Here is a 22,239-nt window from a genome sequence, read left to right as displayed (position 1 = left end):
ACTCCCACATTTTTCATCCGATTCAAACCGTTCCAACTCCAAAATATTCAACCTTTTTAAAAAATTGTGTGCTCTACTTCAACAATTTAAAAAAAATCTCGGATTTCCAAGAATTCCCAGTTTTCAGGGACATTTTCCCCATTCAAAAGGAATTGTCCATTTTTTAAACTTCCACAATTCCCACATTTTTTAAGCTATTCAAACTGTCAGGTTCAAACACTGATGACATCTATTTAACAAGACAAGTAGCAAGTAATCAAACAGAGACAGAATTAAATTTGGCTCAGTGAGGAGAAACGCGTACACCTGTACCCTTGCACAGTGTCACCACGCTCTGACGAAAGTCTCTTTCATTTGGACTTTCCCTTTTCATTTGGACTTTCCCTGGCAACAGCTGTTTCTAAGGGATGGGGGTCGTAAACAGCCATCGCCTTTGTTACAGAACAGTTAAAAAAAAAAGGTCGTAAAACAGTTCAAAGAAGAGGTCGTAAAACAGTTCAAATAAAGGTCGCCTGGAGGGGAGTCTGGTCTTGCTTCCTCTCCGCTTTGTAGTTCTCGGGTCAAGACAAATTCTTTCTGTGGATTACAATACATCAAAGAAACAGAACACCTTCATGTTGCTTCCCATCCTACACAGTGGCGTTTTACAAGCCTTCTTCTTGGTAGAATCAAAGACAGCTTTTGTCTTTTCGCCGGGAACTCATGGCAACACAAAGTTTGGTGATAACTTAGATACAATTATTCTGACACAAACCATTGCAACATCAACACATTTCATTCATCCAACAAATTTTATTATCAATTTTTATTGATAATTTCAACAATTTGTTGTACCACTAATCCTGTTTGTAAACCCAGCAGGTTGTCAGCTGTTCTTCCAGTCTGGATTGTTTTGAATCGGCAGAATACTTTATATTCCTCTGTAAATACATTCAAAAAATGTCTGTCCACTTCTTGCAGTGCCACATAGGGCTGGGCGATATGGCTGAAAACTGTTTAATATCGATCGATAACGGTAATTGTTGATATTTTTTTAAGACCTACGGAAAATAATATAATATACCAAATGGTATATGTAACAAGGCAGTAAAACGGCTGATCAAACAAATCAGAAGTCATCGTCATGGATAGATGAGGTGGCGACTTGTCCAGGGTGTATCCTGCCCTCCGCCTGAATGCAGCTGAGATAGGCTCCAGCACCCCCCGTAACCCCGAACGGGACAAGCGGTAGAAAATGGATGGATGGATCGTCATGGACCAACTAGCTGCGCAAGCTAGTTCTCCAATCAGCTAAACAGACTCAATAACTCCACAGTGACGTTTTGGTGAATGTAATGACGAATTTGTGACACTGAAACAATACAAAAAGAATGCCAGTGTAAGTTAATAATACTAATACAGACACTTGTAAACGTGTTAGCATATTAGCTAATGCTAACGACGCTATCTTCATTAAACTACGATAGCACGTACAAATATGCATAAAAACTCTCCTACAGACACAGTGTTTCCCACACATTCATTTATTTGTGGCGGCCCGCCACGAAATAATTACGTCCGCCACAAATACTTTTTTTTTTTTTTTTTGTCCTGTTTAGCTTCTCAGGCAAATCATATAGTTGATGTAGATGCCCATATAGGCTGTTCAGATTTACTTTACAAAAGAGAAGTGTAAGATACTTCTCTTGTTGCCTTATTTCTATTTGACCACTACTGTTTTCTGTTTATTTGTTACTGACTGTGGCAGGACACCTCTGCCTCTGTTTCACTTTATGTTGCTGGGAAATAATATGGTTGTAATAGTAGGCTAAAGTAAAATTATTTAGTATGCACTAATTAAAGGGGCAGAGCTTTAAGAGACATTTTAGCTTTTATATTTTATAAGATATATTTTTTGTAAGAACCACAATTAATAAATATATTTCAGTGAATAACTTACTGTTCAAATCTGTATATAAATATGTACATAAAGTGTTGTAATTATATTGTAAAATGGATGGATGGACGGACGTTTAAAACAAAACTGTTATTATTAATTAGTAAGTATACATTTTTTTAGCCTTTTTAGAGAAAATCATATAATTGTAGTAAATTATGCAAATTACTCGATGATGTCATGGTGACCACGCCCATAGCCAAGCCCCCCCCCCCCCCCCCCCCGCCACAGGTATCTTGGCAGTTTATGGGAAACACTGAGACATCACACACGGGACGGTTTAGTAAGTAACATTTGTTATAGTTATATTGTAAAACTTACAAACGCTGTTTGGAGTGATAAATGAAGGATCTGTACGAGTAGAACGCCAGGGACGGCTAGAAGACAAAACTGCATTTCTACTTCCGGTTGATAGCATAAATGGAAGGAAGGACACTGCAGAACATGCAGTCAGCGAACTCGTCCGAAAGAGGGCGCCATCCTACAAAAAATATCACATTTTCAGTGTATTTGCTGGGTTTTTTTCCCGAAAACCATTTGCATCATGGCCGTCAGTGAAGAAAAATACATAAATTAGCCACACCGTTTTATAAGCCGCAGGGTTTAAAGTGTAGGAAAAGTAGTATGTGTCTATTGCAATATATTTTGATATTGTTTCATCGCCCAGCTGTACTTCCTGCATAAATAACTGTTTTAATTGCGGCGAACCACAGGTAATAAAAAAAGGTGTACAACCTACTCTTTTAAACTTCGCAATAGCTTGTTAGCTTTCGTAGTCGCTACTGAACAATGGTCATTAAAAAGACACGGAAATGAAGGAATTTGGCAAAAACAAGGCAGACATGTTGCCATCCATCGAATGTGGCGATTGCCACTATCTCGTATATCGCGGCCCGGGGCTAAACTCCTCATTGGCTGTACGAACCGTTCTAATCGCGGAAAAAGATAAACAATTCTTATGGGTTCCTCGAGAGGTAATCAAGAACAAACGAGGCATATTTGTCTGGGAGAATCTTGATACAAATTTCTTTGACCCAGCAACACACAAAGTAGTTGTCGACCTCTATGCTATTCCAAGTTTTCATCTACAGCAGTGGTGCTTAACCTTGTTGGAGGTACCGAACCCCACCAGTTTCATATGCGCATTCACCGAACCCCTCTTTAGTGAAAAATAAAATGATGGGTTTTTTTCAAATTCAAGACGAAGTTCTATGTTTTTGGTAACACTTTAGTATGGGGAACATATTCTAAGTAACAAAGACTTCATTTAGAGTTTTTTGGACACTAGGGGAACATATTCTAAGTAACAAAGACTTAATTTAGAGTTTTTTGGACACTAGGGGAACATATTCAAAGTAACAATGACTTAATTTAGAATTACTTGGTTAGGGTTAGGGTTAGAGCAGTCCTGGGCATTCTGCGGCCCGCGGGCCACATCCGGCCCTTTGTGCGTCCCTGTCCGGCCCGTGTGAGGCCAATCATAAATTACAAAATACATTTTAAAAAGTATCTATGTCGAGTGTGCAATACAACGGTGCTGCTTTTGTTTTGAAAAGCCTTATTTGTATTACTTCCGTGTGGACGTATGCGCGTGCGTGATTGTGAGTGAATGTGAACAGCTGCAATCACAAATTACAAAATAAAGTTGAAAAAACATCTATGTAGTGCGCACAATACAACTGTGCTGCTTTTATTTTGAAAAGTGTTGTTTATGGGCGTATGTCCGTGTGTAACCCATACTTGCCAACCCTCCCGGATTTTCCGGGAGACTCCCGGAATTCAGCGCCTCTCCCGAAAACCTCCCGGAAGAAATTTTCTCCCGAAAATCTCCCGGAATTCAGCCGGAGCTGGAGGCCACGCCCCCTCCAGCTCCATGCGGACCTGAGTGGGGACAGCGGCGACAGTCTGTTTTCACGTCCGCTTTCCCACGATATGAACAGCGTGCCTGCCCAATCACGTTATAACTGTAGAATGATCGAGGGCGAGTTCTTGGTTTCTTATGTGGGTTTATTGTTAGGCAGTTTCATTAACGTCCTCCCAGCGCGGTAACAACACACAACAACAGCAGTTACGTTTTCGTCTACCATAAAGCCGTTCGTCTGCCGTAAACAGCAATGTTGTGACACTCTTAAACAGGACAATACTGCCATGCACTGGATAGCCTCCGGAACACTGAAATTCAAGTATTTATTTTATTTATATGTATAATAAAATAAATAAATAAATAAATATATATATATATATATATATATATATATATATATATATATATATATATATATATATATATATATATATATATATACATATAGCTAGAACTCACTGAAAGTCAAGTATTTCATACACACATATATATATATATATATATATATATATATATATATATATATATATATATATATATATATATATATATATATATATATATGAAATATATACATGAAATATATAGGAAATACTCGAGTTGGTGAATTCTAGCTGTAAATATACTCCTCCCCTCTTAACCACGCCCCCAACCACACCCCCACCCCGCGTAATAATAAGGGGAACTAAATGTGATCTCTGAAAGGGGTACAAATGATTTCCAAAGCAGTGCTTTTGGTATAAAGTTAAGTTAGGTTAAATGAAAGTATTATTATTATTATTATTTATCTTACGGTATATATCAAAAATAATATTGAGCAAAATTTAATTGAAATATTGTCGATGTGGCCCTCCAGCAGTGATCGGGTTTCTCATGCGGCCCCCGGTAAAAATTAATTGCCCACCCCTGGGTTAGAGGGTTAGGGCCAGGGTTAGAGGGTTAGTGTTATAATAAGGCCATGCCGAATAAGGCATTAATAAGTACTTAATAATGACTAGTTAAGGGCCAATATGTTACTAATTTGCATGTTACTAAGCAACTAATTAATGGTGAATATGTTCCCCATACTAAAGTGTTACCATGTTTTTTTTACTGGTGCACAAAATGAACCATGCATGAACATGATCACCTTGTTCAAACAACAAAACCAACACAGTGCATAAACTCACAACAAATTACACACCTGCAAATCAGTGTGACTTCTGCTGTTGTCGTATCTGTAATACGCCGATAGGGAGAAGTTTGTATTTACACGATGAGTCGGGTGTGTCTTGACCTCCGCCGAACCCCTGAGCCCGACTCACCGAACCCCTAGGGTTCGATCGAACCCAGGTTAAGAACCACTATTCTACAGATAGTCCTTGATATCACTCGACAAATCTTTTTTTTTTTAAATAAAGATTAGGGATCTATTCCATTGCATAATTGAATTTTTTGCTCGCATCTGCTAGGCTTGGTTGACCACCACTGTTTTTCCACTTCCGGGTAGAAGTCACGTGGTTGCAACCCAGTCATAGCAACCCTCATAGGGGTCCACACCAATTAATATTACTAACCTCTCTTTCTGGGGATGACAACCCAAAGTTCCCTTCATTTCAGGGCTAACATACTCAGTCTGTAATCATTTTAATGTTGATATAGAGTTAGTGAGAATATGAAGTAAACAAACCTGAGTCCTGTAGTTGATGTTGTCGCTCGTTCTCCTCTTTTGTTCTAGCAAGTTCCTCCTCATACTCTGCTATCCTTCTCTCGCCCATTTTCACACTATCTCAACACTTTACACTCTTTGTTAGCGGCCGGCTAGCAAGCTAAGCTAACCCAGCCTGAGAAGCTTCGCCGTGCGAGTCCTCCTGACATGAATAAAACGCTCTTTTACCGACACATAATCTCTTTGAAATAATATTTTCATATTTACAGCAACTGTCCATTTTGTTTTTCCACAAAAGCTGTGTTGACAAGATGGCGGCAGGTGTACGCATGCGCATTCTTATCTGTAGTGCTCCGTCAGTAATGGGCGTTTTGATTCCGTGAGATCGATACAATGACACTTACACGAGTGTTGATTGAGCATGAACAACCACCAAAAAGTATCGACGTTAATTAATACATACATATTTTTTTCTTCCATATATTTTGGGGCAACGTACTAGACGCAGGTTTTTGTGCTGCAACACCCCTCAGCTCAAAAGGGACTGATCCATTCTTGTCACGTGACCACCGAGCAGCCACAATTTAGGGCGGGCGATTCTGCGAATTTAATTTAATTTTATCAGTTGTATTAATTTGCCTCCCGTTAGTTGACTGCTAAAGTGCTGGACAAAATTGTATGCAAATTATTTATACAATATTTTTATGAATTATTAAGCACTGGGCAGAAACGAGGCTATCATCATGACGTCACTAAAAGAAACAAGACAACATACTTACCAACTCTCTTTTTTTTTTCAAAACCTTTATTTCAACATTTACATACAATCAAAAAAATATATATAATAATCAAAACAAGTACAGAAACAGTACAAAAACAGTACAAAATAGCGCCAGGGGGTTTGTAAACTCAATAAAGCAACTAAAGAAGGATGCAAAAAAAATATATATATATATATGTAACAAAATGTAAAGCCATAGGCTCACACAAGTTCCGTAAATAATCCAAATTTGGAGCACAGCATCATCGTTTTCACAGCTTTTTGGTTGTTAGAGGTAGAGAGTGTTTTAATTGCACTTTCAAATACAACAATGAGTAGAGAGGAGTGTTATGTGTGTGTAAATGTGTAAATAAATGAACACTGAAATTCAAGTATTTATTTTATTTATATGTATATATATTAGGCTCCAGCGCCCCCCGCGACCCCGAAGGGAATAAGAGGTAGGAAATGGATGGATGGATGGATGGATGGATGTATATATATATAATAAAATACATATATATATATATATATATATATATATATATATATATATATATATATATATATATATATATATATATATATATATATATATATATATATACACATAGCTAGAATTCAAGTCAAGTCAAGTATTTATTTATATATATATATATATATATATATATATATATATATATATATATATATATATATATATATATAAGAAATACATGAATTTCAGTGAATTCTAGCTATGAATATACTCCTCCCTTAAACCGCCCCCCCCCCCAACTCCCCCAAATCTCCCTAATTTGGAGGTCTCAAGGTTGGCAAGTATGCAAGACAATACGATTTAATAATTGACAATGGGTTTATAAAATTCCCCCAAAAATAAATAAATAAATACAAATGCAATAATTGACAACAGGTTGACATTACACATTAAAAAAGACTGATATATTACAACAAACTGCGCATATTTAAAATAAATTATATTTATTTAATAAAACCAACTTTTTTAGTTTTTTTTTTTACAAAGGTTACAAGTTTGAATGGAAACGCAGGAGTAGTTCAAATACAGGAAGCAGTGCAAAGTAATGAGAACAAGGGCCCTATGATCACAAAACAATCGGAAATGTCAGGAATAGATAAATACATATATATATATATATATATATATATATATATATATATATATATATATATATATATATATATATATATATATATATATATATATATATATATATATATATACATATATATATATATATATATATATATATATATATATATGTAATGTATGTATGTGTATATGTATAAATATCATACTTGCCAACCCTCCCGTTTTTAGCGGGAGACTCCCGGTATTCAGCGCCTCTCCCGATAACCTCCCGGCAGAAATGTTCTCCCGACAAACTCCCGGTATTCAGCCGGAGCTGGAGGCCACTCCCCCTCCAGCTCAATGCGGACCTGAGTGGGGACAGCCTGTTCTCACGTCCGCTTTCCCACAATATAAACAGCTTGCCTGCCCAATGACGTCATAACATCTACGGCTTATAGAGAGTAGAGAGCACAACTGCGCACAAAACAAGGAGACGAAGCAGAAGAACGAGGAAGTTACAGACATGGCGACGCCGTCGACGAGCAAAATGAAGAAATACGCTTGCAAGTTCCAAAACGAATGGAAACAAGAATTTCAGTTCATCCAGGACAGTTCGAAGGGGAAGGGGTATGTAATTATGTTGCCTGTACATTTTGTAGAACAGACTTCTCCATTGAACACGGTGGCCGAAATGATATACTCATTCATGAACGGAGAAGTTAAACAGGACAATGCTGCCATCTACTGGATAGCCTCCGGAACACTGAAATTCAAGTATTTGTTTTATTTATATGTATAATAAAATAAATATATACATATGGCGGCGTGGCGAAGTTGGTAGAGTGGCCGTGCTAGCAATCGGAGGGTTGCTGGTTACTGGGTTCAATCCCCACCTTCTACCATCCTAGTCACGTCCGTTGTGTCCTTGGGCAAGACACTTCACCCTTGCTCCTGATGGCTGCTGGTTAGCGCTTTGCATGGCAGCTCCCGCCTTCAGTGTGTGAATGTGTGTGTGAATGGGTGAATGTGGAAATACTGTCAAAGCGCTTTGAGTACCTTGAAGGTAGAAAAGCGCTATACAAGTATAACCCTTATAATTTATTTATATATATATATATATATATATATATATATATATATATATATATATATATATATATATATATATATATATATATATATATATATATGTATATACATAGCTAGAATTCACTGAAAGTCAAGTATTTCATACATATATATATATGTATATATATATATATATATATATATATATATATATATATATATATATATATATATATATATATATATATATATATATATATATATGTGAAATACTTGAGTCGGTGAATTCTAGCTATAAATATACTCTCCTCTTAACCACACCCTTAACCACGCCCCCACCCCAACCACGCCCCCACCCCTGACCACGCCGCCCCCACCCCCCACCACCCAATATCGGAGGTCTCAAGGTTGGCAAGTATGATATATATATATATACATATACACATATATATATATACATATACACATACATACATAAATATATAATGTATGTATGTGTATATATATATATATATATATATATATATATATATATATATATATATATATATATATATATATATATATATATATATATATATATATATATATATATATACATACATATATATGTGTATATGTATATATATATCTAATATATATATACATATCTTGTCAGGGTTGCCCCTGACAGTTTGGTTGCGTTTGTCTTAGTTTCCTGTCAGTGCTTTTATTTTGTCTTCATTTCCTGATTGTCTCTCGGAGTGCTGTCCCCTCAGCTGTGGCTGATTGGCACCGGGCCACACCTGGTGCCAATCAACCAGCTGCTATTTATACCTGCCCTGCCCTCCAGTCACTGCAGGATTATTGTCACTTCTACCTGTAGCTTCTACCTGTCACTATTTGTCGTTGTAGCTCTGTCTACTTTTGTCCACTCCGCTTAAGTCATGGTTCCTTTGTGTCACAGTAAGTGTTTTTGTTTCTTGTCGACAGTTAGCCTTTGTGCTATTTTAGTTCATAGCTAAGTTTGTTCTCCGCCTTGTGTGCGCCTTTTGTTTGTACCCTTTTGTTTGTTTTTTGCCATAGTGTTTAATTAAATAATGTTTTCTCGCACAATGCCTGCCGCCTTCTCTGCATCTTGGGGTTCGTCAACAACAAACCCTGACATATCTAATATATATATATATATATATATATATATATATATATATATATATATATATATATATATATATATATATATATATATATATATATATATATATATATATATGAGCGCACTTTCACATTATCGATGAGAAAATGCATTTTTAGACATAATGATTTGCCTGAGCGGCTAGGAGACACCGGGAGTAGCAAGCGGTACAAAGTGGATAAGAAAAGACAGAAAAATTATTTTTTTAATACTTGGGACTTCCCGCAGGCCTGATTTTGGACGCTGGCGGGCCGGATCCGGCCCCCGGGCCGTAGTTTGGGGACCCCTGATATATATGGTCTATATATATATATAATAAATCTTTGAACATAACTTGCTCCTGGTGTCAGTTGCCGTCACCTCCCCCTGCATACCCTAACATACACACAAACATTAAACCAGGGGTGTCCAAACTTTTTCCACTGAGGGCCGCACACTGAAAAATCAAAGCAAGCGGGGGCCATTTTGATATTTTTTATTTTAAAAACCAATACAATATATGTATAAAAAAAGATACATTTAGGCCTCCACTCAGACTTGATCCCGGGGACCCCAAAAGGTTTTGGTAAAAAAAAATATTACAAATGTGTCATTATTTAGTATTATTATTATTATTATTCAAGGTTTAAATCTCTAGATCAACATTAGGTCTATCTGTCAATAAAACGCTTTCAAAGATTTAAGTTGTATGCCATTTTTGTCAAGGAAAACCGTGTTTTTTTATGGAAAAAAACACAAAATATGCAATAATTTCCCCCAATAAAATTTTTAAGTGGAATATTTGAGATTATATAATAATTGGAGTCTTAAAAAGGTCAATAACTCATAACAACATTGATTTTAATTCATTATTTTTTTAGCAGTGACACTTAAAAAAAAAAGTCCCACTAAAATTATTGGGGATCCAAAAGGGTCCTGCTCAGTAAAGTTTAAAAAAATTAATCCAACATTTTTTTATAACTTTTACCACAATAGTCTCAAGATCAACTTCAGATCTATCCGTCAATTATAAGTTTTATTGTTGTTTATGTATTTTGTTTGTTCGTTTTAGGCCCTTCTTTAAAAAACTTTGTTTTTTAAATGGCAACCAAAAAATATGCAACATTTCCCCCCCAAAATATCTCAAAGTGGAATATTTAATGTGACGTAAATGGAGCCTTGAATAGGTCAATCATTCATAATGACATTGATTTTGATTCATTATTATTTTTTAAAGAAATACATTTATTAGAGTAAATAATGCAACATTTTCTTGTAACATTTCATCTGTTTGCTCTTTTATACCACTTTTTATGTTTTCTTGTTTTTTTTTCATTGTATTTTTAGAATGTGCCGTTAAAAAATTACCTGCGGGCCGCAAATGGCCCCCGGGCCGCACTTTGGACACCCCTGCATTAAACAGTGGGCTTTTTAAAAATTGGGTAGGTTTGTGTCAAGTTTGTCTTCAAACAATAAACATACTAAAACAACAACAAAAATTCCCACATCTTTTTCCATTTTCAATCTTTTTTTATTTTTAAATGCTCCATGGAGCCACTCGGGCGGCGCTAAAGAGCCCGCATGCGGCTTGAGAGCCGCGGGTTGCCGACCCCCGCATTAGGGGTTAAACGTGTAATTACACCCTCACACCAGAGAGGCAGTAGCGCACTCGGCTGTATTCGTGTGTTACCGGAAGTAGTTCCTCATGTCAGAATCGACTCGTCAGTCAACTTTGAAGCTTCTCGCGCTAGCTTAGCTCGTTAGCTGCGAACAAAGAAGACGGCGAAGTTGCCAACACGTCGCCCGTCAGAGAGCGGCTGCGAGTGGGAAAATGTGTAAAGTACAAATGCTGAGAGCGCTGGTCAATCAGCGACTGACGGCGGCCGTTGAGGAAATATTTGTGGTGTTGGAAAGAACGATAGCGGAATACGAGGAGGAACTTTCTAGAACAAAAGAGGAGAACCAGCGACAACGTCAACTACTGGACGCAGTTTTCAACAAACATCCAGTCGGGTTCCACGGAGCAGGTTTGTTTACTTCTCACTGTGACGTAATCACTAACTTTACATTTGTTCATTCACACTGCTTGTAAACAAGGTTTTATCAGGCGACGGATCGATCCACATATCTATCTAGCGATATCAAGGTAGGGTTGCCAGCTCTGCCAAATAATAAATAGGGGATTGCACTTGAGGGGTTGGCGCCTTTTTTATTTGGTGTAAAAGGAGTTTTGTACGATCCGCAAAGGTTGAATGGAACAGGACTCTTCTTTTTTTTGCTACAGATGTACAACCTTTAATTCACCTTGCAGGTGAAACGTCTGAACAAACAGAAACATTCAACCTTTGTAGATTACCAGGAAAGATGAGGTCACCTACCAAGGTTCCATTCTAGAGGCTAATCTTTCCTGTGATGAAATGGCAACCAAGGTAATCAAAAAGGTCAACCAACGAACAAGATTTCTCTACAGTTTCGGTGTCCAAAGTGCGGCCCGCAGGTCATTTTTTAACGGCCCCACGGCACATTTTAAAAATACGATTGACAAAAATAAAAAACATTAAAAGTGGTATTTAAAGAGCAAATAGGTGAAATGTAACAAGAAAATGTAGCAATGTTTACTCTAATCACGCAGAGCTGCCATGTAGGCTAAAATAATAATGAATCAAAATCAATGTCATTATGAATTATTGACCTATTCAAGGCTCCAATGACGTCACATGAAATATTTTGAGATATTTTTTTGGGGAAAATGTTGCATATTTTGTGTTTGCCATGTTAAAAAAACGAGCTGTTTTTTTTTCAAAGAAGGGCCTAAGACGAACAAACAAAAAACATAAACAACAATAAAACTTATAATTGACAGATATATCTGAAGTTGATCTCGAGATTATTGTGTTAAAAGTAAACAGTAAAAATTTACACTTTAATAAGTAGGACCCTTTTTTGATCCCCTACAATTTTAGTGTGATTAGTTTTTAAGTGTCATTGCTCAAAAAATAATAATGAATTAAAATCAATGGTGTTATGAGTTATTGACCTTTTTAAGGCTCCAATTATTATATAATCTCAAATATCCCACTTAAAAATTTTAATTAGATGAAAATATTGCATATTTTGTGTTTTTTTTCATTAAAAAAAAGGGTTTTCTTTGACAAAAAGAGCATACAATTTAAATATTTAAAAAATGTTATATTGACAGATAGACATAATGTTGATCTAGAGATTTAAAAACTTGAATAATAACACAAATAATAATACTGAATAATGACACATTTTTTAATATTTTTTGGACCAAAACCCTTTGGGGTCCCCGGGATCAAGCCTGAGCAAAAGCCTAAATGTATATTTTTTATACATATATTGTATTGGTTTTTAAAATAAAAAAATATCAAAATGGCCCCTGCTAGCTTAGATTTTTCAATGTGCGGCCCTCAGTGGAAAACGTTTGGACACCCCTGCTCCACAGAATCTCCTCTCTGGTCAACAAAAGCACCATGAAGATTCTAGCGGGAACTCTCAGTCAACCCTTCTTCGATTACGCTTGCACCTCCAAAACCCTCAAATCTAGACTCCAAACATCCCAGAACAAACTAGTCAGGTTACTTCTAGACCTCCACCCCAGATCACACCTCACTCCTACCCACTTCTCCAAAGTGGGTAGGACTATAAGTCGCAGTTTTTTTCATAGTTTGGCCGGGGGTGCGACTTATACTCAGGAGCGCCTTATGTGTGAAATGATTAACACATTAGCGTAAAATATCAAATAATATTATTTAGCTCATTCACGTAAGAGACTAGACGTATAAGATTTCATGGGATTTAGCGATTAGGAGTGACAGATTGTTTGGTAAACGTATAGCATGTTCTATATGTTATAGTTATTTGAATGACTCTTACCATAATATGTTACGTTAACATACCAGTTGGTTATTTATGCCTCATATAACGTACTTATTCAGCCTGTTGTTCACTATTCTTTATTTATTTTAAATTGCCTTTCAAATGTCTATTCTTGGTGTTGGCTTTTATCAAATACATTTCCCCAAAAATGCGACTTATACTCCAGTGCGACTTATATACGTTTTTTCCTTCTTTATTATGCATTTTCGGCCAGTGCGAATTATACTCCAGAGCGACTTATACTCCGAAAAATACGGTACTTTTATTTCTCACGAATGTACACTTTGCACCCCATTTTGCCAAAAAAACAAACAAATGTAGATTTAAATTTGTGCAAATTATTAAAAATTAACTCAAAAATCACACGTACGTAAGTATTCAGACCCTTTGCTCATTACTTTGTTGATGCACATTTGGCAGCAATTGAGCAATTAAGGAAAGGCCATGTAACACAGTGGTAAAAATGCCTCTGACAACTTTTTTGCAACGTATTGCTGCCATTAAATTCTAAGTTAATGATTATTTGCAAAAAAAAAACAACAAGTTTCTTAGTTCGAACATTAAATATTTTGCCTTTGCAGTCTATTCAATTGAATATACCGTATTTTCCATACTATAAGGCGCACGTAAAATCTTTTTTTCTTTCAAAACTCGACAGTGCGCCTTATAACCCAGTGCGCCTAATGTACGGAATAATTCTGGTCTTGCTTACCAACCTCGAACCAATTTTATTTGGTAAATAGTGTAATGATAAGTGTCACCTGTAGATGGCAGTCACACATAAGAGATATGTGTAGACTGCAATATGGCTCAAGAAAACAACACCAACATTGTATATGTTCCATTGAAAATATGGAACGTTACACACAGTGCTCCAAAATCCATCAAAAATGTTTTAGTAGGACTTTGGTAAGCTATGAAGCCACACCGCTTGATAGATTGTCAGCGCATTAAAGGCCTACTGAAATTAAATTTTCTTATTTAAACGGGGATAGCCGATCCATTCTATGTGTCATACTTGATCATTATGCGATATTGCCATATTTTTGCTGAAAGGATTTAGTAGAGAACATCGACGATAAAGTTAGCAACTTTTGGTCGCTGATAAAAAAAGCCTTGCCTGTACCGGAAGTAGCGTGACGTCACAGGTTGAAGAGCTCCTCACATTTCCCCATTGTTTACACCAGCAGCGAGAGCGATTCGGACCGAGAAAGCGACGATTACCCCATTCATTTAAGCGAGGATGAAAGATTTGTGGATGAGGAAAGTGAGAGTGAAGGATTAGAGTGCAGTGCAGGACGCCAGGGTGTATCTTTTTTCGCTCTGACCGTAACTTAGGTACAAGCTGGCTCATTGGATTCCACACTTTCTCCTTTTTCTATTGTGGATCACAGATTTGTATTTTAAACCACCTTGGACACTATATCCTCTTGAAAATGAGAGTCGAGAACGCGAAATGGACATTCACAGTGACTTTTATCTCCACGACAATACATCGGTGAAGCACTTTAGCTTCGGAGCTAACGTGATAGCATCATGCTTAACTGCGGATAGAAACAGAAGAAACATGCCCCTGACTGGAAGGATAGACAGAAGATCAACAATACTACTATTACTTCTTCTATCAGGAGACACCGAACCAAACCCTGGACCTGTAACTACACGGTTAATGCTGTCCAGCCTGGCGAAGCCTAGCAATGCTGTTGCTAACGACGCCATTGAAGCTAACTTAGCTACGGGACCTCGACAGAGCTATGCTAAAAACATTAGCTCTCCACCTACGCCAGCCCTCATCTGCTCATCAACACCCGTGCTCGCCTGCGTTCCAGCGGTCGACGGCGCGACGAAGGACTCCACCCGATCATCGGTGCGGTCGGCGGCTAGCATCGGATAGCGCGTCTGCTATCCAAGTCAAAGTCCTCCTGGTTGTGTTGCTGCAGCCAGCCGCTAATACACCGATGCCACCTACAGCTTTCTTCTTTGCTGTCTCCATTGTTCATTAAACAAATTGCAAAAGATTCACCAACACAGATGTCCAGAATACTGTGGAATTTTTCGATGAAAACAGACGCTGTTTGTATTGGGATACAATGGTGTCCCAATACTTCCGTTCAATCCGTGACGTTACGCGCATATGTCATCATACATAGACATTTTCAACCGGAAGTTTCCCGGGAAATTTAAAATTGCACTTTGTAAGTTAACCCGGCCGTATTGGCATGTGTTGCAATGTTAAGATTTCATCATCAGACTGCGTGGTCGGTAGTAGTGGCTTTCAGTAGGCCTTTAGACATACGAGTATTATTATGGTATGTGTATAAGGTCAGACATATTATCAGGGGTTTTGTTTCACTATATTAAGCAAAAGCAACTTTACTTACCTTCTGCTACCTGCTGATCTGTTTAAATCGAAAAATAGCGCGCGTCCGCCTTTGTAGTCCGTGTGGACCCCATAGTTGATAAGCTTCTGCTTTTTCTCCATCTTCTTGTTATGGGACATTCATCCTCCGCTGTTGCCATTTCTAATATAAAGTAGTGTAAAGTTCTTACTTATATCTGTCAGTAAACTCGCCATTAAAGCGCTAAAACATACCGGTGTAGTGAGTTTACATCATTCACCCAAGGAACTTTAGTTATTAGAGAGTTCTGGTCGGACGTTTTTTTCACGGGACACCTTGTTGTTTCCGGATGAGGAGATGCTGCTCCGTTATCGATTTAAGTAAAGTATGAATGTCATTAAAACAGTTAGCTCCATCTTTTGACACTTCTTCCACTCCCGTCCTTGCACGCTACACCGCTACAACAAAGCGGTGATCCGGAGGACACAACGTCCACAGTTTCCAAAAACAATTTGAAATGTGGACTCGTCAGACCACAGAACACTTTTACACTTTGTATCAGTCCATCTTAGATGAGCTCAGGCCCAGCGAAGCCGACTGCGTTTCTGCGTGTTGTTGATAAACGGTTTTCGCCTTGCATAGGAGAGTTTTAACTTGCACTTACAGATGTAGCCACCAACTGTAGTTACTGACAGTGGGTTTCTGAAGTGTTCCTGAGCCCATGTGGTGATATCCTTTACACACTGATGTCGCTTGTTGATGCAGTACAGCCTGAGGGATGGAAGGTCACGGGCTTAGCTGCTTACGTGCAGTGATTTCTCCATATTCTCTGAACCCTTTGATGATATTACGGAGCGTAGATGGTGAAATCCCTAAATTCCTTGCAATAGCTGGTTGAGAAAGGTTTTTCTTAAACCGTTCAACAATTTGCTCACGCATTTGTTGACAAAGTGGTGACCCTCGCCCCATCCTTGTTTGTGAATGACTGAGCATTTCATGCAATGTACTTTTATACCCAATCATGGCCCCACCTGTTCCCAAATTTCCTGTTCACCTGTGGGATGTTCCAAATAAGTGTTTGATGAGCATTCCTCAACTTTATCAGTATTTATTGCCACCTTTCCCAACTTCTTTGTCACGTGTTGCTGGCATCAAATTCTAAAGTTAATGATTATTTGCACAAAAAAAATGTTTATCAGTTTGAACATCAAATATGTTGTCTTTGTAGCATATTCAACTGAATATGAGTTGAAAATGATTCGCAAATCATTGTATTCCGTTTATATTTACATCTAACACAATTTCCCAACTAATATGGAAACAGGGTTTGTATATCAAAATGCCACTTGCAACTGAGCCAAGCTGGACTTTTCTAAAGCATGTGTTTGTCCTCTTGTGTCCGACAGATGTCAGTGGAGGACATCTTCCCTTTGAGCAGCACGAATGGAGCGCCAGGGCGGAACAGAAGGAGCCGCGGCCCTCCCACTTTAAAGTGGAAGAGGAGGAACGCAACATCAGTCAGGAGGGCGAGCATCCCGAAGGACTGGATGCCTTCCCAGTGATCGATGTCCTCGTGAAGAGTGAAGACGACGAGGTCAAAGGCGAGCGAGAGCTGGAGCCTCCAAGCAGCAGCTCCACTCAACACATGACAACACACGCGTATGGAAACCACCATGGAGGATCTCAAGCAGGCAACCTCTTGGCGCCGCTGTCAGATAGTGACGACACAATGTCACCCTCGCCGGACACCAACGAGGAAGACCCGAAAGCCGAGAAGACAGGTTACATTGACAAAAAATGCGCTTGGTGTGGCAAAATGTTTTACGACAGCAGCACTCTGAAAAGACACGTTAGAATACACACCGGAGAAACGCCCTTCTCCTGCTCCGTCTGCGGTAAAGGCTTTCGACGGAACGAATGTTTGCAAATACACATGAGGCGACATACCGGAGAAAAACCCTTCTGCTGTTCAATCTGCAACAAAAGCTTTTGCGCCCGAACGCCGCTCGTAATACACATGAGAACACACACCGGCGAGAAAGTCTTCAGTTGCTGCGTGTGTGACGAAAGATTCTCCTACAAGTACCAGATTAGCAAACACAAGTGTGCCGGTTTCAACAGCAGCCAGTAAACGAAGCTGCAGGACTCGGAATAAACTTTGACTTGCTAACAAAGTCACCATATATTGCATGTGTGAGTCACCAAATATAGCATGTGTGACATTATTGTGTGTGTAACACAATCCTATTTAAATGTTGTAATAATAAAGACGTGACAAAATGTCAACCAGGTTTACTTATTTAAATTGCAAACTTGATCCAAGAAGAGAGACTGAAAAGCTGCTCCGTTGTTAGCACTTAACCTGGTTAGCAAGCTAATCTGTAGCCAAATGTTTTTCTAAGTATGTTTTTCTGCTCTTGTCCACTTTCCTACATGTCTGCCCGCCACTGTTTACTTTATGTAACCCAGCTTTTTAAATTGTATGCTATAAAAGTATTATTTCACATACACCGTAATGGTAATTTGAATCCAATGGTATATACAAATGTGATTTCAGACCACTTGTTTTTTTGTGTAATTCACTTTGGGCCCTATTTTCACATTTGTGCTTATACACGCCTAAATAATAAATACACAAGTAATAAACGCTCTTGTTCATATTCTCCCTTTAAGTCGGGAAATAAAACGGGCTTATTATAAATGAGGCGGACTTTGTTGTGATTCCTTTAGTTTTTCTTAGTTGTGTGAAAATTATGGGGCATGGAGTTTTCCTCACACTTTTCAGTGTTTCCCATAAACTGCCAAGATACCTGTGGCGGTGGGGGCGTGGCTATGGGCGTGGTCACCATGACATCATCGAGTAATTTGCATAATTTACTACAATGATATGATTTTCTCTAAAAAGGCTCAAAAAATGTATACTTACTAATTAATAATAACAGTTTTGTTTTAAACGTCCATCCATTTTACAATATAATTACAACACTATGTACATATTTATATACAGATTTGAACAATAAGTTATTCACTGAAATATATTTATTAATTGTGGTTCTTACAAAAATATATCTTATAAAATATAAAAGCTAAAATGTCTCTTAAAGCTCTGCCCCTTTAATTAGTGCATACTAAATAATTTAACTTTAGCCTACTACTACAACCATATTATTTACCAGCAACATAAAGTGAAACAGAGGCAGAGGTGTCCTGCCACAGTCAGTAACAAATAAACAGAAAACAGTAGTAGACTGGACTATCACTGTTCTGTGGATCCACTAGGGACCGTACATAGAGGGGGGGTTACCCACATATACGGTCCTCTCCAAGGTTTCTCATAGTCATTCACATCGACGTCCCTTGTGTGGGCTCTGTGCCGAGGATGTCGTTGTGGCTTGTGCAGCCCTTTGAGACTTTTGTGATTTAGGGCTATATAAATAAACATTGATTGATTGATTGATTGAGTAGTGGTCAAATACAAATAAGGCAACAAGAGAAGTATCCTACACTTTTGTAAAGTAAATCTGTACAGCCTATATTGGCATCTACATCAACTATATGATTTGCCTGAGAAGCTGGACAGGACAAAAAAAAAAGTTTTTATTTATTTTTTAAAAATTTTGTGGCGGACGTAATTCTTTCATGGCGGGCCGCCACAAATAAATGAATGTGTGGGAAACACTGCTTTTAATGTCATTGAAATACATAAAGTAAGATTAAAATGTGAGAAGGCAGTATCATACCAGAATGTGTGTTGTCATGGTGATGTGGCGTGTGTATGCACGCTACAACAGCTTCTTCTTCCGAGCTGGATGTGAATATTAGTTCGTAGACGAAACGTTTACCTGTTATTATCACCCTGATGTTATTTTTGATGTAAAGAGTTTCTCTTCAGTACAAATGTTTGTGAGACCGTGACACGTCAAGGCGACTTGACAGCTGTTTGTGTGTGTGCTTACGCGGGGAAGCGGGACAGTTTGATGTTAACTGTCCAATAATCAATGGATAGACCAGGGGTAGGGAACCTATGGCTCTAGAGCCAGATGTGGCTCTTTTGATGACTGCATCTGGCTCTCAGATAAATCTTAGCTGACATTGCTTAACAAGATAAGTAATTAATAATTCCGCTGGTAATCACAGTGTTAAAAATAACGTTCAAATTATAACCATTCTCATACATTTTAATCCATCCATCTGTTTTCTATCGCACCTGTTCAAGAAGTCGAATTAATGGTAAGAAGTATTTTATTTATTATTGGTTAGCTTCAGAATAACAATGCATTTATCATATTCTAAAAATGTTGGTCTTACTTAAAAATGCACGCAATTAGTTGTTTTCAGTGTTAAAAAATATTATATGGCTCTCACGGAAATACATTTTAAAATATTTGTCTTTCATGGATCTCTCAGCCAAAAAGGCTCCCGACCTCTGGGATAGACGCTTCATTATAAATGTATTTTTGATTAAATAGTCACCTAGTTCAAAGATGACGGTCCAGGATGTCTAAACAAAGCAGATATGCATGCAGTCCCCTTCCGCTGTGGTCGCACTCGCGATGACAACGATGTGCATTTGAATTTTTGTGTGGATTATAGAGTGGTATTACGGTCCTTTTATCCTCATCTCAACAGATGTTTCAGGTGTCTCCAATTGAGGTGATCAGAATCTGTGAGGGTGGGTTTTAAGCATTACTGCAGTCATCAGGCGGGAAAGTCGATGATAGGCCCAAGGACACTTCCAGATGCCTCATCGGGAACACTTAGTGTTACGATTTAGAAGGCATTTAAAGATTGCTTATAGAATATTCATGCATTATATGTGATGAATGTATGTTGATGACTTATGGCCTGACACTGAATTATGATTAGGCAGATGTTGGGGACTTCAAACAACTTTCAACACAGTTGGGACATCCCGGACGAGCCCCCAATTGTAGCGGCTCTGCGTTGTGTGTTGATCTCTTACTGCTGCTAGTCACCCGTTTGAAACGTCGGCGTGCTAACCAATGGGCTAAAAGCTCAAAAATGCTAACCAAGCGGCTAGCACTCTTTGAAGCTGAGAGTGAGTGAGGTTTAGGGGGATGAAAGTAGTGGAGGCCAGCTTGGGTGGCGGTGCCATGTATATGTTGGTAAACCTCACTCCCTGACAGCTTCAAAGAGGTATTCATTATCAATAGTGCTATTTTTATTGTTCTATTTGCACTGCAATTAAGTGTCATACTGTGTTATTACTATCTACTTCACTTTTTTGTTCCTCTTTATCATTTTTGGTATAATAATTGTATATTAAGTACAAACATTTGTTGCTCCAAAACCTGTATGTACCTTTCAGCATTAATGGCGCCTTCACAGATGTGTAAGTTACCCATGTCTTGGGCACTAATACACCCCCATACCATCACACATGCTGGCTTTTACACTTTGCGCCTATAACAATCTTGGATGGTTCTATACCTCTTTGGTCCGGAGGACACGACGTCCACAGTTTCCAAAAACAATTTGAAATGTGGACTCGTCAGACCACAGAACACTTTTCCACTTTGCATCAGTCCATCTTAGAGGAGCTCGGGCCCAGCGAAGCCGGCGGCGTTTCTGGGTGTTGTTGATATACGGCTTTCGCTTTGCATATTATGATTGATGGATAGTAGAGTTTTAACTTGCATTTACAGATGTAGCGACAAACTGTAGTTACTGACAGTGGTTTTCTGAAGTGTTCCTGAGCCCATGTGGTGATATCCTTTACACACCGATGTCAGTTTTTGATGCAGTACCGACTGAGGGATCGAAGGTCGCGGTCATTTAATGTTGGATTTCAGCCTTGCCCGCTTACGTGCAGTGATTTCTCCAGATTCTCTGAACCTTTTGATGATATTACGGACCGTAGATGGTGAAACCCTAAATTCCTTGCAATAGCTGGTTGAGAAATGTTCTTAAACAATTTGCTCATGCATTTGTTGACAAAGTGGTGACCCTCGCCTCATCCTTGTTTGTGAATGACTGAGCATTTCATTGAATCTACTTTTATACCCAATCATGGCACCCACCTGTTCCTAATTAGCCTGTTCACCAGTGGGATGTTCCAAATAAGTGTTTGATGGGCATTCCTCAACTTTCTCAGTCTTTTTTGCCACTTGTGCCAGCTTTTTTGAAAACATGTTGCATGCATCAAATTCCAAATTAGCTAATATTTGCAAAAAAATAACATTTTCCAGTTCGAACGTTAAGTATCTTGTCTTTGCAGTCTATTAAATTGAATATAAGTTGAAAAGGATTTGTAAATCATTGTATTCTGCTTTTATTTACCATTTACACAACGTGTCAGCTTCACTGGTTTTGGGGTTTGTACATCAACAATAAGATTTGCCATTTTTTGACTCATATTTGTTCATTTATATTTTACTTTTCAACAGCACACTCAAAATGTCAACATTTGTAAAGGTTATGGGGGTGTGAATTAATTGAAGGGAAGGGTAAGTAAAAACTC

At 38.1% G+C, this 22,239-nt stretch overlaps 2 protein-coding genes across 2 annotated transcripts in view; one reads left to right on the top strand and one right to left on the bottom strand.

Moving 5' to 3' along the window:
- LOC133664272 (zinc finger protein 135-like) overlaps positions 1-5,782 on the bottom strand; it is a 36,315-nt gene extending 30,533 nt beyond the window's left edge. The window contains exon 1 of the mRNA XM_062068785.1: positions 5,470-5,782. Within this exon, the coding sequence (XP_061924769.1) occupies positions 5,470-5,557 (88 nt within the window). The 5' untranslated portion in view covers positions 5,558-5,782. The remainder of the gene's footprint in view (positions 1-5,469) is intronic.
- A 5,398-nt stretch (positions 5,783-11,180) lies between these two features.
- LOC133664706 (zinc finger and SCAN domain-containing protein 2-like) lies at positions 11,181-18,418 on the top strand. Its single transcript, XM_062069546.1, has 2 exons — positions 11,181-11,546; positions 17,165-18,418. The coding sequence occupies exons 1-2, from the start codon at positions 11,351-11,353 to the stop codon at positions 17,887-17,889; spliced, it is 921 nt and encodes a 306-aa protein (XP_061925530.1). The 5' UTR covers positions 11,181-11,350; the 3' UTR covers positions 17,890-18,418.
- Positions 18,419-22,239: the final 3,821 nt, after the last annotated feature.

This window comes from Entelurus aequoreus, linkage group LG14 (genome assembly GCF_033978785.1).
Source record: "Entelurus aequoreus isolate RoL-2023_Sb linkage group LG14, RoL_Eaeq_v1.1, whole genome shotgun sequence".
NCBI classification, from domain to species: Eukaryota; Metazoa; Chordata; class Actinopteri; order Syngnathiformes; family Syngnathidae; genus Entelurus; species Entelurus aequoreus.
This window is presented reverse-complemented; position numbering and strand designations above follow the sequence as displayed.